At 46.7% G+C, this 19,649-nt stretch overlaps 1 protein-coding gene across 1 annotated transcript in view; it reads right to left on the bottom strand.

The window, feature by feature from the left end:
• LOC311128550 (potassium/sodium hyperpolarization-activated cyclic nucleotide-gated channel 4-like) overlaps nucleotides 1-19,649 on the bottom strand; it is a gene marked incomplete at both ends in the record, with an annotated part of 72,910 nt that overhangs the window by 12,826 nt on the left and 40,435 nt on the right. The window contains 2 exons of the mRNA XM_084160738.1: nucleotides 17-163; nucleotides 2,391-2,445. Of these exons, the coding sequence (XP_084016864.1) occupies nucleotides 17-163; nucleotides 2,391-2,445 (202 nt within the window). The remainder of the gene's footprint in view (nucleotides 1-16; nucleotides 164-2,390; nucleotides 2,446-19,649) is intronic.

Below are 19,649 nucleotides of genomic sequence, written 5' to 3'. Positions count from 1 at the left end.
CCCAGCCCTCTCCCACCTCTCTGAGTGGCTCGTTGAGTTCTCCCAGGATGCTCTCCTCGTCAAACATCTTGCCCTGGTAGCGATGCTCGTAATAGTCATGGATCCTCTGCCTCATATCAGCCGGCAGCTTGTGGAAGGACATGTACTGCTCCACCTGTTTGTACTGCAGGCCAGGGAGAGAGAGACACACAGAGAGAGAGAGAGAGAGAGCGAGAGAGAGAGAGAGAGAGAGAGAGAGAGAGAGAGAGAGAGAGAGAGAGAGAGAGAGAGAGAGGAAACACAATAAGGTCAGTCCAAGGTCACCATCCCCACAGCACTGTGACTGAGTCATACCCTACAGGTTACTAAAGGCTTAGAGGTCAAGCACTCCATTACACACAACACATCAGATATACACACAGCACACAATACTGCTTGTACATTTTGCCCCACACAAAAGAAAAGCCAAAAATAGCAGACTGGTGTTTATAGTACGGTATATTTCCACTCTGAATCTATGCACTGGCTGGCAGCACAGAAGAGGAGGGGGAGAGAGAGAGAGAGATAGAGAGAGAGGCACTGATTGGGAACACATTTCCCTAAGTACTGTACTGTATCTGATTGCAACCAGAATCCATTGATGAGAAAAGGTAGAAGGTTGAGGGGGAAATCACACAGGAACCTCCTACTCACGCACGTACGCACACACACACACAACAATCACATGTGGAACATGAAACACCACAGAGTCACAAGACCAACTCAGCAGAGACAGTTGAGATCTTGATAATCAGTGACACCCCTATGTCTGAGGGGTGGTTGGGTATACAGGCGGCACAGGTTTATGTGTGGCATGAGAAGTGGCGCGGGCGGGGTAGTAGGAGTAATCACAGTTGGGTAATTAGCAGAGTTACTATGGGGGCTGCAGACCACACACAGAAAGAGATTGTGATAGCTCCATTTAGTTACAGACACTGGCTTCATTCTGATTTAGATTCTCAGTGCACCGACTTCTGAGGTGGATGAACAGAACAGACTTCTGAGGTGGATGAACAGAGCAGACTTCTGAGGTGGATGAACAGAGCAGACTTCTGAGGTGGATGAACAGAGCAGACTTCTGAGGTGGATGAACAGAGCAGACCTCTGAGGTGGATGAACAGAGCAGACTTCTGAGGTGGATGAACAGAGCAGACTTCTGAGGTGGATGAACAGAGCAGACTTCTGAGGTGGATGAACAGAGCAGACTTCTGAGGTGGATGAACAGAGCAGACTTCTGAGGTGGATGAACAGAGCAGACTTCTGAGGTGGATGAACAGAGCAGACTTCTGAGGTGGATGAACAGAGCAGACTTCTGAGGTGGATGAACAGAGCAGACTTCTGAGGTGGATGAACAGAGCAGGGGGAAAAGATGGTGGATGGAAAGAAAAGAAAGAGCAATGAATATAAGAAAGAGGGAAAGAAAGAGAACGTTTCTTAATATGAGATTCACAAAAGTTTTAATGAAGGACTCCACTGAGGGAGCTGTGATGAGAGAGAGCATTCAGAGCACGCCTCCAAAACCACTGTCTGCAAACAGAGGAAGAGAGAACAGAAGGAGAGAGAGAGCAGTTCAAACAATGGAACAACAGAGCAATGACATGAATTTCAAAAATGTCAATACAAGACGCTGGCTGATGGTGTGTGTGTGTGTGTGTGTGTGTGTGTGTGTGTGTGTGTGTGTGTGTGTGTGTCTGTGTGCATTTGTGTGTCCCTCCCTGAGTGTGCGTGTCCCTATGTATCTGTGTAAGGTGTTACAATTGGTATCAACAAAAGCCCTGTGGCACCTGAGCTAATATCTACTATTGCACGATTTGACAGAGGCTGGTTTTACAGTGAGGACGTGTGTGTGAGGAGAATGACATCTCTCTTGGACCAGGAGAGAGATCAAAGCACACAGTAAATAAGAAACAACAGCAGGTAGAGGAACATCACTGACCTTTACTACACTAAACCCTGCCTGAATGGAAAGTCGCTCTGTCTATTCTACGGTTAAGGCTAGGTTATACTTTGATCATCCCTGATATGCTGCATACATGCATAATACTGTTACAACAGATGAATGTACAGTCAGAGTGGACAGCCATTTCATCCTCTGAGAATGTTCTCCTAAAAAATAGATAGCTCTGCGTCGGAATTACTTACAAATCAGAGAAGAGGAGAGAGGCTGTGTAGAAATGATAGACACTACCGTACGGCACTCTTGTTTCTGTGGCCACAGACCTCATATTAACCACACCCTCCCTCTCTCCTTCCCCCTCTCTCCAGGAGAGAAACCTGTTCCCTCCAGCCACAGACCTCTACCACACACTCCCTCTATCTCCCTCCATCCCACCTCTCATCCTCCCTCTCCAGGAGAGAGAGAAACATGTTACCTCCAGGGAGACATCAGAGAACCAGACCCCTGTGATGAGGTGCCCGCAGCAGTGCCTGAAGAAAAACATTAGTGCTGCTTACAAAATGGCACCCTATCCCTATCTAGTGCCCTGGGCACTGGTCAAAAGTATTGCACTATATAGGGAATAGGGTGCCATTTCGGAGGCAACCAGGGCCTGTCCAGTCGGAGGGAGCAGGTCACGCAACGTGAGCGCACAATGCACAACGTGCTCACTGCTGACGCACACACACACACACACACACACACGTCAAGGCAGAAAAGGGGAGGGAGCCAGCTAATGAAATAATGCTCGCTCTCACTTCATGGAAGAGCAACAACTGCACCTCTCTCTCTCTCTCTCTCTCTCTCTCTCTCTCTCTCTCCTAGTGCTGTCTCTAAATCTATCTTTTCAATCCCCTCTTTGCTCTCCTTCAACACTCTCCTTTCTGACTGACGTCTTTCTAAGAAAGGTCTATAATTCTGACCTCCACTCAGCTTTCACTTCTGTCTTTCACCTTATCCTCAGATGTAGACAAGTCTCTGTCCGTCTGGATCTAACCAGAGGCTCTTGAGCCTGCCTTCCGAATCACATTTCTCATCCTCCATCTCCTCGCCCCTCCTCTCCTCTACAGAATGAAGGAGCTTTTTAACGTGTTGCATACCGTGATCACGTTCAAGGCATACACACACACACACAAGCATATATACGGCTGTATGCACATATACGGACACACACAACGCTACAATAGACACAGGAGTTCAAGGGTAGACCATCTGAATTAGGAGGATGCAGCTGAAATTGAAAGGTGAGAGCAAACTACAGTTTGAGAGCAAACTACACTCAGATATAGACACAAAATGCATCTAAGATAAAAGACCTCAAAACAACATGGTCAGAACTAGAGTATCATATTCCTTTAATCCTGGTTATACTCTGATATTGCATAATTCATATATAAAATGGCAACATTAACAATGCAGAGTGCTATGAAAATCGATGAAGAACGTGAATCTGGAAAACTAAATGAAAGGACTACAAAAGAAGAAAGAGGCAGAAAAAAACATGAAGATATTCATTCCCGGGGCATCTGAGAGAATAATTCTAAGCCCTGCCATGAGCTAAGCATTTGAATCTATCTCTTATCAGGAAGTCTATTCAAATGAAATCCCTTGGCATAAATTGGAACATTTACTGATCTGACGATGAACCAGAATGATTCTAGAAAAAGAGCCACATTCTTCCTCTCCTTCAGAGAACTAGGCCTCCTGTCCAATCCTGTCCAACACAATGAGAAAGTACTCATGTGGTACTCCTAAGCTTCAGCCTCATTGGGTTATGATGCCAAAATGTGAGCTAAACAAGCTTGTTTGAGATCCTCTACTGAAGATGACATGTGTGACCTGTCTGTCTGTCTTTCTCTGTAACCTGTCTGTCTTTCTCTGTAACTTGTATGTCTGTCTGTCTGTCTGTCTGTCTGTCTGTCTGTCTGTCTGTCTGTCTTTCTCTGCCCTGTTGATATCTCACTGTGGGAACTGGGAAGCATCAGATTTGTCACAGACATTTGCTCCGTTTCAACGATTTAGGTTTTCTTGTTGTCCTCTAACCTCCTGTATTCCCATAAAACACTGTCATTGCGGAAATCATCCATTTATCCTTGGCTTTGTAATGCATTACAATTTGATTCCCCTCAGCATGAAAGGGCATTAGCCAAGTGAAAAAAACAGGGGCTTTGAAGATAATGCCCTGTTTGTGTTGTGAATATTAGCATATACACTCTTAGAAAAAAAAGGTGCTATCTAGAACCTAAAAGGGTTCTTCGGCACGTATAAACCGTTTGGTTCCAGGTAGAATGTCACGGTTTCGGCCGAGGCTGCTCCTCCTCCTTGTTCGGGCAGGCTTCGGCGGTCGTCGTCCCCGGAGTACTAGCTATCACCGTTTGATGTTTTCGATGTCTGTTTGGTTTTGTCTGATTGTGTACACCTGTTTCCTGTTTGGTTAATTATGTATCCTATAAGTTTCTCGTTTGGTTAGTCTTGTGTTGTGTGTTATTGTCCGCCTGTCCGTAGGAGCTGCGAGTTTCTGCTCTGTTTATTTGTTTTGGTGTTTTTACGCACAGTTTGCATAATCGCTCGCCTCTGTTTGTTCGAGGCCCGTATTTTGTATTTTGTCACTTTATGACAAGTAAAGTCTGTTGGACTAAGCCTCTGTGTCCTGCGCCTGACTCATACACCACATCCACATCAGCTCCTGACATAGAACAGTTTTGGGAAGGGTTCTACATGGAAACCAAAAGGGTTTTACCTGGAACCAAAAAGGGTTCTCCTATGGGGACAGCCGAAGAACACTTTTTACTAAGAGTCTCTCTCTCTCTCTCTCTCTCTCTCTCTCTCTTTCTCGCTGCTTTATTAATCAGAGCTGCTGGAGCCCAGCGGAGGAGACACCATGGAGTAGGGAACACGCCACTAGGGGATATATCTCTCTAGAGGAAGTAATGTCGCTGATAATGCCCAGCGTGACAGGAAATGATGTTATATCCTCATAGCCATCACTTCACTAACAGAAGGAACCTTGCTCCTCTTCTTCTGCTACTTGGATAAATCCAATCATTGTCCTGAATTGAGAAGCTAATCAGGTCTCCAGGGCATCCACTTTCTAACCGTAAACCTCTGCTGTCCGGATGTGTCAGTCAATTCAATCCAACACTCTGTTCCCATGAGAGAAAGGGATTTAGAGCGCTTGATGCTGTTTTACTGCACAATCCCTCCCTCACTCTCTCATCTTTCTCTCCCCACTCTCTACCCTCTCTCTCTCTCCATATGGCCATACTGTGCTCTCTCTGTTTCGCTCTCTTCCTCCTATCGCTCTCTCTCTCTATGTCTCTGTCTCTCTGCACTCTTAGAAAAAAAGGTGATATCTAGAACCAAAAAGGGTTCTTCGGCTGTCCCCATAGGATAACCCTTTGAAGAACCCCTTTTGGTTCCAGGTAGAACCTTTTTGGTTCCAGGTAGAACCCTTTTTGGTTCCATGTAGAACCCTTTCCACAGAAGGTTCTACATGGAACCCAAAAGAGTTCTACCTGGAACCAAAAGGGGTTCTTCAAAGGGTTCTCCCATGGGGACAGCCGCAGAACCCTTTTGGAACCCTTTTTTTAAAGAGTATGTCTCTGTCTATCTCTCCCCAGTCCCCTCATGTACCTCCCTTCTCACTATCTCCTCCTGGATGCAAATCCTTACCAAATAATTGATGATGTCAGCCACTTAATTATAATTTCTAAACATTTATTTGTTTCCCCTTTTTCGCTTTCTCTCTTTCTCTCCATCCTTGCCTTCCATATGAGTAAGGTACACACAGTGTTAATTGAAGCCTTGAACATCTGCACCCTCACACCCCCATTCAGAGCTCTCTACAAGGCAACAGAAAATAAAGAACCGTATAACACTCGCTACACTTCTGATGTCGATCTGAAAGTTCTGTAAATGTTAAAGGAGAGCTCTAAGTGCGCCATGAAATTTCAATTCAGGACTTTCATGCCATTGTCATGTGGAGGTAGTCTAGATGTAATTGAATTCATGGCTGTGAGAGCAGAGCAGTCAATGGCAGCAGCAGCAGCAGAAGTTAATCCAGCAGCCTGTGACTGTGAGACAACCTGTGAAGGAGGATAAGTGATAATGGTGAGGTGACTCCTGGACATTTGAGTGTTTCTGGACTCTACAGAGGTATGTTCTCTGTGTCCTCTTCAGTGGTGTAACTCATATTCTCGGCATGCCTGTGATATGGTAGCTTCACTCTCGTAATTGGCTATTCTCATAACCAGGGAGGGGGGGCTCAGGGACGTTTGGGAATTCTAACCATTTACATAGCTATGACAAAGAATTACAAGAGTGTTAAATAATATTCAAATTTCCCTAATGCACTATTCAATATTCAGTATTCAATATATATATTATGTTACTTTCCTAATTTAATTTTTTACAAGCTGTGAAAATATATAATCAAGCTGCTAGCATTTTGAAGGGGTACCTCTGGGCCAATTTAAGAGCCTTAACTCAGCAGTAAGAAGTTTCTCTGAGGAGAGGAAGAGAAGGGACTCTAACCCCCTTCAGATTAACACCACCAGCCAGGCCCAGGCTAATGACAACAGCTCCTCCTGCAAGACACAAAAAGTCGATCAACTTGTCCACGGCTATACTCTTAGAAAAAAAGGTGCTATCTAGAACCTAAAAGGATTCTTCGGCTGACCCCATAGGATAACCCTTTGAAGAATCATTTTTGGTTCCAAGTAGAACCCTTTTGGGTTCTATGTAGAACCCTTTCCACAGAGAGTTCTACATGGAACCCAAAATGGTTCTCCTATGGGGACAGCTTAAAAACCCTTTTTTCTAAGAGTGTAGGCTACTGCATGTCCTTGGCTTGATTGTCTTTCATTAAATAGCAGAAAACAAATCATTCAGTCGACATTCATACCGGTTATAGACTATGGGGATATTGTCTATATGAATGCAGCTGCCACTGTTCTGAAGCCATTGGACACAGTTAATCATAGCACAATACACATTATTACGGGCGATAGGTTCAGTACACATCACTGCATTCTGTATCAGAAAGTAGGCTGGCCCTCTATTAAATCTCGTAGATTAACGCATTGCACTCTTTTTGTTTGAAAAAGCCCTCCTGCATACATTTCCGCCTTACCTTCCTTCATTGTTAACTTCTAGATGTACGAGATACCAGACCCGGCCTCAGGGAGGGCTAACTCTGGAGATCCCTTCGATCTACACTGAGTTAGGTAAATCTGCTTTTAGTTTTTTTGCACCTGACTTGTGGAATAATCTCCAAGGCTCTCTGAAATTGGATGAATTGGTGCCTCTAGGCTAGGGCAATTCAAAAGGCTGATTGAGGACCTTTTTACTGAAGATTGTTTTCTATGATTTTGTTTTGCTTTTAGTGTATTGATGTGAATATTGATGTGTATATTGATGTGTATTATTGATGTGTATAGTGTATATTGATGTTTTTTATGTGTATTATTGATGTTTATAAACTGGGTGGTTCGAGCCCTGAATGCTGACTGGCTGACAGCCGTGGTATATCGACCGTCTGCCATTTATTTTTTACTGATCTAATTACGTTGGTAACCAGTTTATAATAGCAATAAGGCACCTCTCGGGTTTGTGGTACGTGGCCAATATACCACGGCTAAGGGCTGTATCCAGGCACTCCGCGTTGCGTCATGCGTAAGAACAGCCCTTAGCCGTGCTATATTGGCCATATACCACACCCCCTCGTGCCTTATTGCTTAAGTATAGTGTATATTGATGTGTATTGATGTTTTTGATGTGTATTGATGTGTATGCATAGATCATTTGAGAAAGAGATCTTGGTCTCAGCATGACTCCCTGTAAATATAAAGGTTAAATAAAATTGTATTGGAGCTCTCTAACCTATCCCCTTTCTCCTACACCAGGGGTAGGCAACTAGATCCAGCCGCGGGCCGATTGTTGTCGGAGCGGATGGTCGGGGGGCCGGAACATAATTATAATAATTTCAACACTGCAAATTGACCCCAACTAAGCCCAAAAAGAGATTGTATTTGAAAATAACAATAATTTCCTACCTTGATTACACGATCACGTCTCTTTTTTTATTCGTGGGAATACTTGGGAATGGATTTCCTAAATTAAACTCATTTTAGCTTAATTCCTGGTGATTTTACTGTCTTTTTTTAAATTACCCAAACTATGCAAGTTGCTCTCTCCCCCTCCCTCCCTCGCTCCCTTCCTTAACCCATTTAATCCCATCACTCACAATAGTAAGAAAAAAATAAACTTTTGTACTGTGCCTTCATTTTTAATACATTGAGTCCATGATGCTTGTGGTATATGAAAATATCTTAGAGGTCATATTTGTGACCAATGGGAAAATACAGTGGCTCTACCTTATTATACAGTGCATTCGGAAAGTATTCAAACCCCTTGACTTTTTCCACATTTTGTTACGTTACAGCCTTATTCTAAAATTGATTCAACACATCTTTTCCTCATCAATCTACACACAATACCCCATAATGACAAAGCAAAAACCGGTTTTTAGAAATGTTTGCAAATTTATAAATAAATAAAAACTGAAATATCACATTTACATAAGTATTCAGACCCTTTACTCAGTACTTTGTTGAAGCACCTTCGGCAGCGATTGCAGCCTCGAGTCTTCTTGGGTATGACGCTACAAGCTTGGCACACCTGTATTTGGGGAGTTTCTCCCATTCTTCTCTGCAGATCCTCTCAAGCTCTGTCAGGTTGGATGGGGAGTGTCGCTGCACAGTATGAGGTCCTGAGTGCTCTGTAGCAGGTTTTCATCAAGGATCTCTCTGTACTTTGATCTGTTCATCTTTCCATTGATCCTGACTAGTCTCCCAGTCCCTGCCGCTGAAAAACATCCCCACAGCATGATGCTGCCACCACCATGCTTCACTGTAGGGATGGTGCCAGGTTTTCTCCAGACGTGATGCCTGGCATTCAGGCGAAAGAGTTCAATCTTGGTTTCATCAGACCAGAGAATCTTGTCATGGTCTGAGTCCTTTAGGTGCCTTTTGGCAAACTCCAAGCGGGCTGTCATGTGCCTTTTACTGAGGAGTGGCTTCCGTATGGCCACTCTACTATAAAGGCCTGATTGGTGGAGTGCTGCAGAGATGGTTGTCCTTCTGGAAGGTTCTCCCATCTCCACAGAGCTACTCTGGAGCTCTGTCAGAGTGACCATTGGGTTCTTGGTCACCTCCCTGACCAAGGCCCTTCTCTCCCGATTGCTCAGTTTGGCCGGGCGGCCAGCTCTAGGAAGAGTCTTGGTGGTTCCAAACTTCTTCCATTTAAGAATGATAGAGGCCACTGTGTTCTTGGGGACCTTCAATGCTGCAGACAATTTTTGGTACCCTTCCCCAGATCTGTGCCTCGACATAACCCTGTCTCGGAGCTACAGACAATTCCTTCGACCTCATGGCTTGGTTTTTGCTCTGACATGCACTGTCAACTGTGGGACATTATATAGACAGGTGTGTGCCTTTCCAAATCATGTCCAATCAATTGGATTTACCACAGGTGGACTCCAATCAAGTTGTAGAAACATCTCAAGGATGATCAATGGAAACAGGATGCACCCGAGCTACATTTCGAGTCTCATAGCAAAGGGTCTATGTAAATAAGGTATTTCTGTTTTTTATTTTTAATAAATGTGCAACAATTTCTAAAAACCTGTTTTCGCTTTGTCATTATGGGTTATTGTGTGTAGATTGATGAGGGGAAAAATTATTTAATCAATTTTAGAATAAAGCTGTAACGTAACAAAATGTGGAAAAGGTCAAGGGGTCTGAATACTTTAAGAATGCACTGTATTTATTTAATCATAGCAGATTATTTCTTTTTTCAGTAGATTGAAGTTGAGTTGGGTTCTGGATAAACTTGATCAAGATGATCTTAAAGATAATTTTACAATTATCCATTAGCCTTTACATATGTTTAAATCAATGATTTTGACTGTAAAACTTCATATTTTGTTAGTTTAGGGGGAATTGGCCATGTATAGACCCATAAACTGAATAAGTATAATAACTTAACAAATATTGTATGTCAATAAGTTTGTTTGTTAAGTGTCTCTTGCACAATGGTAGACCTGGTTTATCAGTGTCACGCCCTGACTCAGAGGACGCTTATATGTTGAGTCAGGGTGTGTATATTCCTTGTTGTGATTTTCTATGTTGCATTTTCTATGTTTAGATCTAGTATTTCTAGATCTATGTTGGCCGGTGTGGTTCCCAATCAGAGGCAGCTGTCGCTCGTTGTCTCTGATTGGGGACCATACTTAGGCAGCCTATTGGCACTAGTGGGTTGTGGGATCTTGTTCCGTGTGAGGTATGTTGTTTGTGTACCTTGGACTTCACGTTTCGTTTAGTTTGTTGTTTTGTCGTTGTGTCGTTGTGTTTATTCGGTATAATAAACATGTATGCATACCTTGGTCCGTCCCGTCTGTAAACGAACGTGACTATCAGAGTATTGGGACATAGCCACAGGTGTAAACCTGGTTCATGTGGGTATTTGGGATGAGATATTCAGGTGTAGATCTGGTTTATATTATTACTGGGACTCAGTCAAAGGTGTAGACCTGGTTTATAGGCGTACTGGAACTGAGGTGCAGGGGTAGTCCAGGTTTACAGTTTGACTATTCAGGCTTCGGCACATTTAGACCTGGCTTAGTTGACTAATTGGGTTCAAGCACAGGTGCACACTTTGTAGGTATGAAAATTGGAGCTGAAGTACAGGTGTAGACCTGGTTTGTATGAATATTGGGGCTGAAATGCAGAAGTACACCTATTTTTATGACAATTGGAGCTGACATGTAGCAGTAGACCTGTTTGAAAAAAAATCTATATTGAGTTAGACGTGCAGGTGTATGCCTGGTCTGTAAGAATATTGGGGCTGAAGTACATGTGTAGACCTAGTTTGTATGAATGCTTGTGCACTGGGGTTGACCTGTTTTATATGAGTATGCCCATGGATTTACAGTGAGGGAAAAAAGTATTTCATCCCCTGCTGATTTTGTAAATTTGCCCACTGACAAAGACATGATCAGTCTATAATTTTAATGGTAGGTTTATTTGAACAGTGAGAGACAGAATAACAACAAAATAATCCAGAAAAACGCAAGTCAAAAATGTTATACATTTATTTGCATTTTAATGAGGGAAATAAGTATTTGACCCCTCTGCAAAACATGACTTAGTACTTGGTGGCAAAACCCTTGTTGGCAATCACAGAGGTCAGATGTTTCTTGTAGTTGGCCACCAGGTTTGCACACATCTCAGGAGGGATTTTGTCCCACTCCTCTTTGCAGATCTTCTCCAAGTCATTAAGGTTTCGAGGCTGACGTTTGGCAACTCGAACCTTCAGCTCCCTCCACAGATTTTCTATGGGATTAAGGTCTGGAGACTGGCTAGGCCACTCCTGTCACGGATTCAGCCGAGGCTGCTCCTCCTTCTTGCTCGGGCAGGCTTCGGCGTTCGTCGTCCCCGGAGTACTAGCTGCTACCGATCTATGTTTCGGTGTTTGTCTTGTTTGGTCTTTATTGTTTACACCTGTTTCCCATTATGTTAGATTGTATTCCCTTTATAACCCCCTGCCTCTTATTGGTTATTGTGTGTGATTGTTTTCCGTGAGGTCGGCAGTTGCTGTTGTATGCGAGTATTGTTCCTCCCTGTTAGGAGGTTTTTGTTTTGTATGTTCATTTACTGTGCAAGTAAAGTACGTCTGCCAGTAGCTCGGACTTCGTTCACCGCATACACGTCACCTTGACAGAATCACACACCATACATGGAGTCAGCAGGAGCGGATCAATGGAAGAACGCGTCGAACAACAAGCGGCCATGATCCAGGCTCTCGGCACCGCCATGGAACGGGTGGTGAGCACTATGGAGCGATGGGAAAGAGGGGGTCTGCCTACACCTCCTCCGATGATACCACCACCATCGGCGATGCTCATCGCTTCACCTCCAGGGTCCAGTGGGATTCGGCTCTCGCTCCCGAGGGCTTATGATGGCACAGCTGCCGGGTGTCAGGGTTTCCTGCTCCAGGTTGAACTCTACCTGGCAACCATCCACCCGGTGCCCTCAGGATACGAGAGCGTGTCCGCCCTCATCTCCTGTCTGTCCGGCAAGGCGCTGGAGTGGGCCAACGCCGAGTGGGGGGGAATAGACGGCGCTACTGTCAACTATGCAGAGTTCACCCGCCGCTTCAGGGCAGTATTCGATCATCCACCAGAGGGTAAAGCGGCGGGTGAGCGTCTATTCCACCTCAGACAGGGGAGGAGGAGCGCACAGGAGTTCGAACTGGACTTCCGGACGCTGGCTGCCAACGCGGGATGGAATGAGAGGGCCCTCATCGACCACTACAGATGTAGCCTGAGGGAGGACGTGCGTCGGGAATTGGCCTGCAGGGACACCAACCTCAGCTTCGACCAACTGGTGGACATGTCAATTCGCCTGGATACCCTGTTGGCTACCCGCGGACGTCCGGATTCAGGGCCGTCCATTCTATCCCCCAGCACATCCGAGCCGACCCCTATGGAGCTCGGTGCTGGTGCTAGGGAGACCAGGAGAGAGACCAGGAGAGAGGCCGTCCCCTGCACCAACTGTGGCCGCAGAGGACACACTGCTGGTCGGTGCTGGGGAGGGTCTCCTAGGAATCGAGGCAGTAGGCAGCGCACTGATGAGTCATTCCAGGTGAGTAGGCACCCAACTCACCCAGAGCTCTCTGTTGCGCATATGTGTATTAAAGTTGTGTTTCCCGAGGTTTCTCCTCATTCCCAGCATAAGGCGCTAGTAGATTCAGGCGCAGCTGGGAATTGTATCGATTGCCAGTTCACCTATAAGTTAGGGATTCCTATTGTACCAGTTGATGTGCCCTTCCCCATCCATGCCCTAGATAGCCGCCCTTTGGGGTCAGGATTGATTAGGGAAGTCACAGCGCCTCTCAGGATGAAAACGCAGGAGGGCCATGAGGAGATAATTCGTTTGTATTTGATTGATTCTCCTGCGTTTCCCGTGGTGTTGGGGCTTCCCTGGTTAACTTCTCGTGACCCCAACATTTCATGGCAACAGAGGGCTCTCAAGGGATGGTCTGATCAGTGTTTCGGGCGGTGTGTAGGTGTTTCCGTAGGGGCAACGACGGTGGAAAGCCCGAACCAAGTTCTCACCATGCACATTCCACCTGAGTATGCCGATTTGGCACTCGCCTTCTTTTTACTCAATTACCACCTCATCGACAGGGGGATTGTGCGATAGACCTCCAAGTAGGCGCTGCGCTTCCTCGTAGTCATGTGTATCCTCTGTCTCAGGAGGAGACGGTGGCTATGGAGACATATGTCACCGAATCTCTGAGACAGGGATACATACGGCAGTCCACTTCCCCTGCGTCATCGAGTTTCTTTTTTGTGAAGAAGAAGGATGGGGGTTTACGCCCGTGTATTGATTACCGAGGTCTCAATCAGATCACAATCAAATACAGCTATCCTCTCCCTCTGATTGCTAGTATGACGGAGTCATTACACGGGGTGCGATTCTTCACAAAATTGGATCTCAGGAGCGCGTACAACCTGGTGCGCATTAGGGAGGGAGATGAGTGGAAGACAGCATTCAGTACCACCTCGGGTCACTATGAGTACCTCGTCATGCCATACGGGTTAATGAATGCTCCTTCAGTCTTCCAATCGTTTGTGGATGAGATTTTCCGGGACTTGCATGGACAGGGTGTAGTGGTGTATATTGATGACATTCTAATATACTCCGCTACACGAGCCGAGCAAGTGTCCCTGGTGCGTCGGGTGCTTGGTAGACTGTTGGAGCATGACCTGTATGCGAAGGCGGAGAAATTTATGTTCTTCCAGGAGTCCATCTCCTTCCTGGGACATCGGTTGTCCGCGTCAGGGGTGCAGATGGAGATTGACTGCATTTCAGCCGTGCGTAATTGGCAGACTCCCACCACGGTGAAGGAAGTGCAGCGGTTCTTGGGTTTTGCCAATTACTACCGGAGGTTTATCCGGGGCTTAGGACAGGTAGCAGCTCCCATTACCTCCCTGCTAAAGGGGGGTCCGGTGCGTCTGCAGTGGTCGGCTGAGGCGGACAGGGCTTTTAGACATCTGAAGGACCTTTTTACCTCGGCTCCAGTGCTGGCACATCCGGATCCCTCTTTGGCGTTCCAAGTTGAAGTGGATGCGTCCGAGGCTGGGATCGGTGCTGTACTGTCTCAGCGCTCGGGTACGCCACCAAAACTCCGCCCCTGTGCTTTCTATTCTAAGAAGCTCAGTCCGGCGGAGCGCAATTATGACGTGGGGGACAGGGAGCTGTTAGCTGTGGTTCAAGCCCTGAAGGTGTGGAGGCATTGGCTTGAGGGGGCTAAACACCCTTTTCTCATTCTGACTGACCATCGTAACCTGGAGTACATCCGGGCAGCGAGGAGGCTGAACCCTCGCCAGGCAAGGTGGGCTATGTTTTTTACCCGATTTGTATTTAAGCTCACCTATAGACCAGGGTCACAGAACGTTAAGGCAGACGCCCTGTCCCGACTATATGACACAGAGGAGAGGTCATTTGAGCCCACTCCCATACTTCCGGAGTCTTGTCTGGTGGCACCGGTGGTGTGGGAGGTTGATGCGGACATAGAGCGGGCGTTACGTACCGATCCTACTCCCCCACAGTGTCCAGAGGGTCGGAAGTACGTGCCGCTCGAGGTTCGTGATCGATTGATATATTGGGCTCACATGTCACCCTCCTCTGGTCATCCTGGTATTGGTCAGATAGTGCACTGCCTTAGTGGGAAGTACTGGTGGCCCACTTTTTAGGTAAGGACGTGAGGGTTTATGTTTCCTCCTGCTCGGTGTGCGCCCAGTGTAAGGCGCCTAGACACCTGCCCAGAGGGAAGTTACAACCCCTACCCGTTCTACAACGGCCGTGGTCTCACCTATCGGTGGATGTTGTCACGGACCTTCCCCCCTCCCAGGGGAACACGACGATCTTGGTCGTTGTGGATCGGTTTTCGAAGGCCTGCCATCTCATTCCTATGCCAGGTCTCCCTACAGCCCTACAAACTGCTGACGCCCTGTTTACACACGTCTTCCGGCACTACGGGGTACCTGAGGATATAGTGTCTGATCGGGGTCCCCAGTTCACCTCTAGATAATGGAGGGCATTTATGGAACGTCTGGGGGTCTCGATTAGCCTTACCTCAGGTTTTCACCCCGAGAGTAATGGGCAGGGGGAGAGAGTGAACCAGGATGTGGGTAGGTTTCTGAGGTCCTATTGCCAGGACCGGCAGGAGGAGTGGTCGGGATATATCCCCTGGGCAGCGATATCCCAAAACTCACTCCGCCACTCCTCAACTAACCTTACGCCTTTTCAGTGTGTGCTAGGTTATCAGCCGGTCCTAGCACCTTGGCATCAGAGCCAGATCGAAGCCCCTGCGGTGGACGAGTGGTTTCGGCGCTCGGAAGAAACCTGGAACGCTGCGCATGTCCATCTGCAGCGGGCTATCAGGCGGCAAAAGGCGAGCGCCGATCGCCACCGCAGTAAGGCTCCGGTGTATGCACTGGGAGATCGGGTCTGGCTCTCGACCCGAAACCTGCGCCTTCGCCTGCCCTGCCGGATGCTGGGTCGGCGGTTTGTGGGGCCATTTAAAGTCCTGAGGAGATTGAACAAGGTATGTTATAGGTTACTGCCCATTAATTACCGCATTAACCCCTCGTTCCATGTGTCTCTCCTCAGGCCGGTAGTAGCTGGTCCACTCCAGGAGAGTGAGGTACGAGAGGCTCCTCCGTCCCCACTGGACATCGAGGGGGCTCCGGCGTACTCAGTCCGTTCCATCTTGGATTCGAGGCGTCGGATGGGGGGCCTGCAGTATCTCGTGGAGTGGGAGGGGTACGGTCCGGAGGAACGGTGCTGGGACATCCTAGATCCCTCCATGTTGAGGGATTTCCACCGGAGTCATCCGACTCGCCCTGCTCCGCGTCCTCCTGGCCGTCCCCGAGGCCGGGGTCGGCGCACGGCTGGAGCCGCGCGTCAAGGGGGGGGGGGGGGCACTGTCACGGATTCAGCCGAGGCTGCTCCTCCTCCTTGCTCGGGCAGGCTTCGGCGTTCGTCGTCCCCGGAGTACTAGCTGCTACCGATCTATGTTTCGGTGTCTTGTTTGGTCTTTATTGTTTACACCTGTTTCCCATTATGTTACATTATATTCCCTTTATAACCCCCTGTCTCTCATTGGTTATTGTGTGTGATTGTTTTCCGTGAGGTCGGCAGTTGCTGTTGTATGCGAGTATTGTTCCTCCCTGTTAGGAGGTTTTTGTTTTGTATGTTCATTTACTGTGCAAGTAAAGTACGTCTGCCAGTAGCTCAGTGTCCTGCGCTTGACTTCGTTCACCGCATACACGTCACCTTGACAACTCCAGGACCTTAATGTGCTTCTTCTTGAGCCACTCCTTTGTTGCCTTGGCCGTGTGTTTTGGGTCATTGTCATGCTGGAATACCCATCCACGACCCATTTTCAATGTCCTGGCTGAGGGAAGGAGGTTCTCACCCAAGATTTGACGGTACATGGCGCCGTCCATCGTCCCTTTGATGCGGTGAAGTTGTCCTTTCCCCTTAGCAGAAAAACACCCCCAAAGCATAATGTTTCCACCTCCATGTTTGACGGTGGGGATGGTGTTCTTGGGGTCATAGGCAGCATTCCTCCTCCTCCAAACACGGCGAGTTGAGTTGATGCCAAAGAGCTCGATTTTGGTCTCATCTGACCACAACACTTTCACCCAGTTCTCCTCTGAATCATTCAGATGTTCATTGGCAAACTTCAGACGGGCCTGTATATGTGCTTTCTTGAGCAGGGGGACCTTGCGGGCGCTGCAGGATTTCAGTCCTTCACGGCGTAGTGTGTTACCAATTGTTTTCTTGGTGACTATGGTCCCAGCTGCCTTGAGATCATTGACAAGATCCTCCCGTGTAGTTCTGGGCTGATTCCTCACCGTTCTCATGATCATTGCAACTCCACGAGGTGAGATCTTACATGGAGCCCCAGGCCGAGGGAGATTGACAGTTCTTTTGTGTTTCTTCCATTTGCGAATAATCGCACCAACTGTTGTCACCTTCTCACCAAGCTGCTTGGCGATGGTCTTGTAGCCCATTCCAGCCTTGTGTAGGTCTACAATCTTGTCCCTGACATCCTTGGAGAGCTCTTTGGTCTTGGCCATGGTGGAGAGTTTGGAATCTGATTGATTGATTGCTTTTGTGGACAGGTGTCTTTTATACAGGTAACAAACTGAGATTAGGAGCACTCCCTTTAAGAGTGTGCTCCTACTCTCAGCTTGTTACCTGTATAAAGACACCTGGGAGCCAGAAATCTTTCTGATTGAGAGGGGGTCAAATACTTATTTCCCTCATTAAAATGCAAATCAATTTATTTAAAAAATGACATGCGTTTTTCTGGATTCTTTTGTTGTTATTCTGTCTCTCACTGTTCAAATAAACCTACCATTAAAATTATAGACTGATCATTTCTTTGTCAGTGGGCAAAAGTACAAAATCAGCAGGGGATCAAATACTTTTTTCCCTCACTGTACCTGGTTTATTTGAGTAATGGGGTGTAAGGATACACAAGGCTCATACAGGTAATGGGTCTGGATGGACGTCTATTGCCCATTCAAATTCTTTCTGGCAACAAATTTGTGGTAGGAAAAAGTTAATGGGGCTGGGGCACATGTGTTATACCACTTTACTATGAGTTTATTTATGAAATGATTAGCCTATAAAAGGTCAGAGGTCATAGGACTTAGTTATACAAATAACAGGGTTGGAATGTGCAGCGAATAGCTGAATATAGGTTACTGTTGGTGACTTGGGGAATACAGGCCTAAAGAAAGTGGGTAACAGGGCTGAGATAGGCAAGTAACAGGGATGAGGTGTATTGGCAAAGGAACTAGGGTTTATGAGTAACAAATAGGGCATTTCGGGTTAGGAAATGGGTGTATTTGGGAACAAATGTGTTAATGTACAAGGGACAGTTCCAGTGAATGCACAGTACCCGAGGAGGAATGATGACTATTTCATTGAATAGTTCTGATAAGGGGGATTGAAGATGGGGAGAAGAGAACAGAAGAGAACAGATGGTCTCTGGAGCCTCAGTAGCATCGAGGACTAATCAGCTTCAGGACCTTCTTCCATTAGTCCCTCCCAAAGAGACCCTGCCTAATTACCAAGTGTTCATTAGAGATTTAGAGGGGAGGGGATGGGGCTGTAACTGTACACTGTGCACCATGCACTCACTGCCATTTGCTTCTAAAGCCATTTGGGGCTGCTGGCATGTCACAACACGCTGCTTAGCCTCACAACAACACAAGCCCCTTCTGGGGTTCCCTGGCTGCTCTCAAAATCATTACCCAACGCCGCCAAGACCAGATAGGATACAACAAACAAACACACAAACACACACACTAAGCAGCAGTGGAAACCCAGAATGCTGGTGTCGTGTGCATTACCGTCACGACACTAGAGTAGCCCCCCCTCCAGATGTGATGTGACATGGTTCGCATCAGTAGAATCCCCCCCCCCCCTCCTCCTCTTCCCAGTTTAGTGAGGGATTAACCAGTGAAGAGACACACTGGGCTCTGGCCTGCCTGGGCTCTGGCCTGCCTGCCTGCCAAACCGCAATGCAGATAGATGTACTGTCAGGGATTTACCATGGTGACTGCCGGCTACCATTTTGTAATTTACTGTAGTTCAGAGAAAATAAGTGACTGGTGAGAGAGGGAGAGTGTGTACTATGCTGTATACTGAGAATGGTGTGATCGTGATGTCTGGGAACAGTGAAAGGTTTGGGGGTCAAGATTCTCACTGTCCTGATGCCATTTAATTAGGTTGTGGAATTTACTAAATATCCATCATGATAATGGCAATAACTACATGCTAACACCAAACATATCAACGGTTTAGAAATATCTATTTTTTATGATATATTGGTAGGAAAATGAGATGTTATTTTTTTTTTTCCTGGTTTCTCTCACTTCCACTGTTACATGAGGTTACATGAGGTTGTAGACATGCAGTCAGGGAGGGAAACAGGCATATGCACAGTCACATAAAGATATGCTGCTGCCTGTGCCCTCAATCTGGAAAGATGTAATTCCCTTTGTGTGATATGAGTCTCAACATGCCTTAGCTGTGATGCTGGAATCCATGGGGAAATCTGGAGATGTCTACCCTTTCCAACTCACACCTTAAGATATTCTAGGCTAGCAGAAACACATGCACGGAGCACGGTAATACTGGGGGTTTGGAGGGAAGGAAGGAAGGGGTGAGCTGAGGAACAATCTCATGCACATATTCCCTTTTTGAGATTGAGGGGGGAGAGAGGGACAGGGAGAGGCACAGAGTGCGACCACCTGGGATGCGCACCCCTCCAGGCAATTCTCAAAATGTTGGGATGTTACAAAATAAAGAGAAAAAAAGAAATACTTGAATGATAAAATCAGCAAAAGCATTTTCCCTGTTGACTTTGTTTTCCGCTGATTCCGTCTGAACTGAGCGAAGAACAGTCAGATTGATGTTGGCTAACATGGAAAAACCTTGCTTCTGAAATAAATAAAGTCTATCTCCTATCTGGCTCCCGTGTCACAGTTCAAGCCTCAGCATTTGAGAGTATGATAGCTCAGGCTCTCCACTTTGTACCAGTTACC

This window comes from Coregonus lavaretus (genome assembly GCF_964263955.1).
Source record: "Coregonus lavaretus genome assembly, chromosome: 4".
NCBI lineage: Eukaryota > Metazoa > Chordata > Actinopteri > Salmoniformes > Salmonidae > Coregonus > Coregonus lavaretus.
This window is presented reverse-complemented; position numbering and strand designations above follow the sequence as displayed.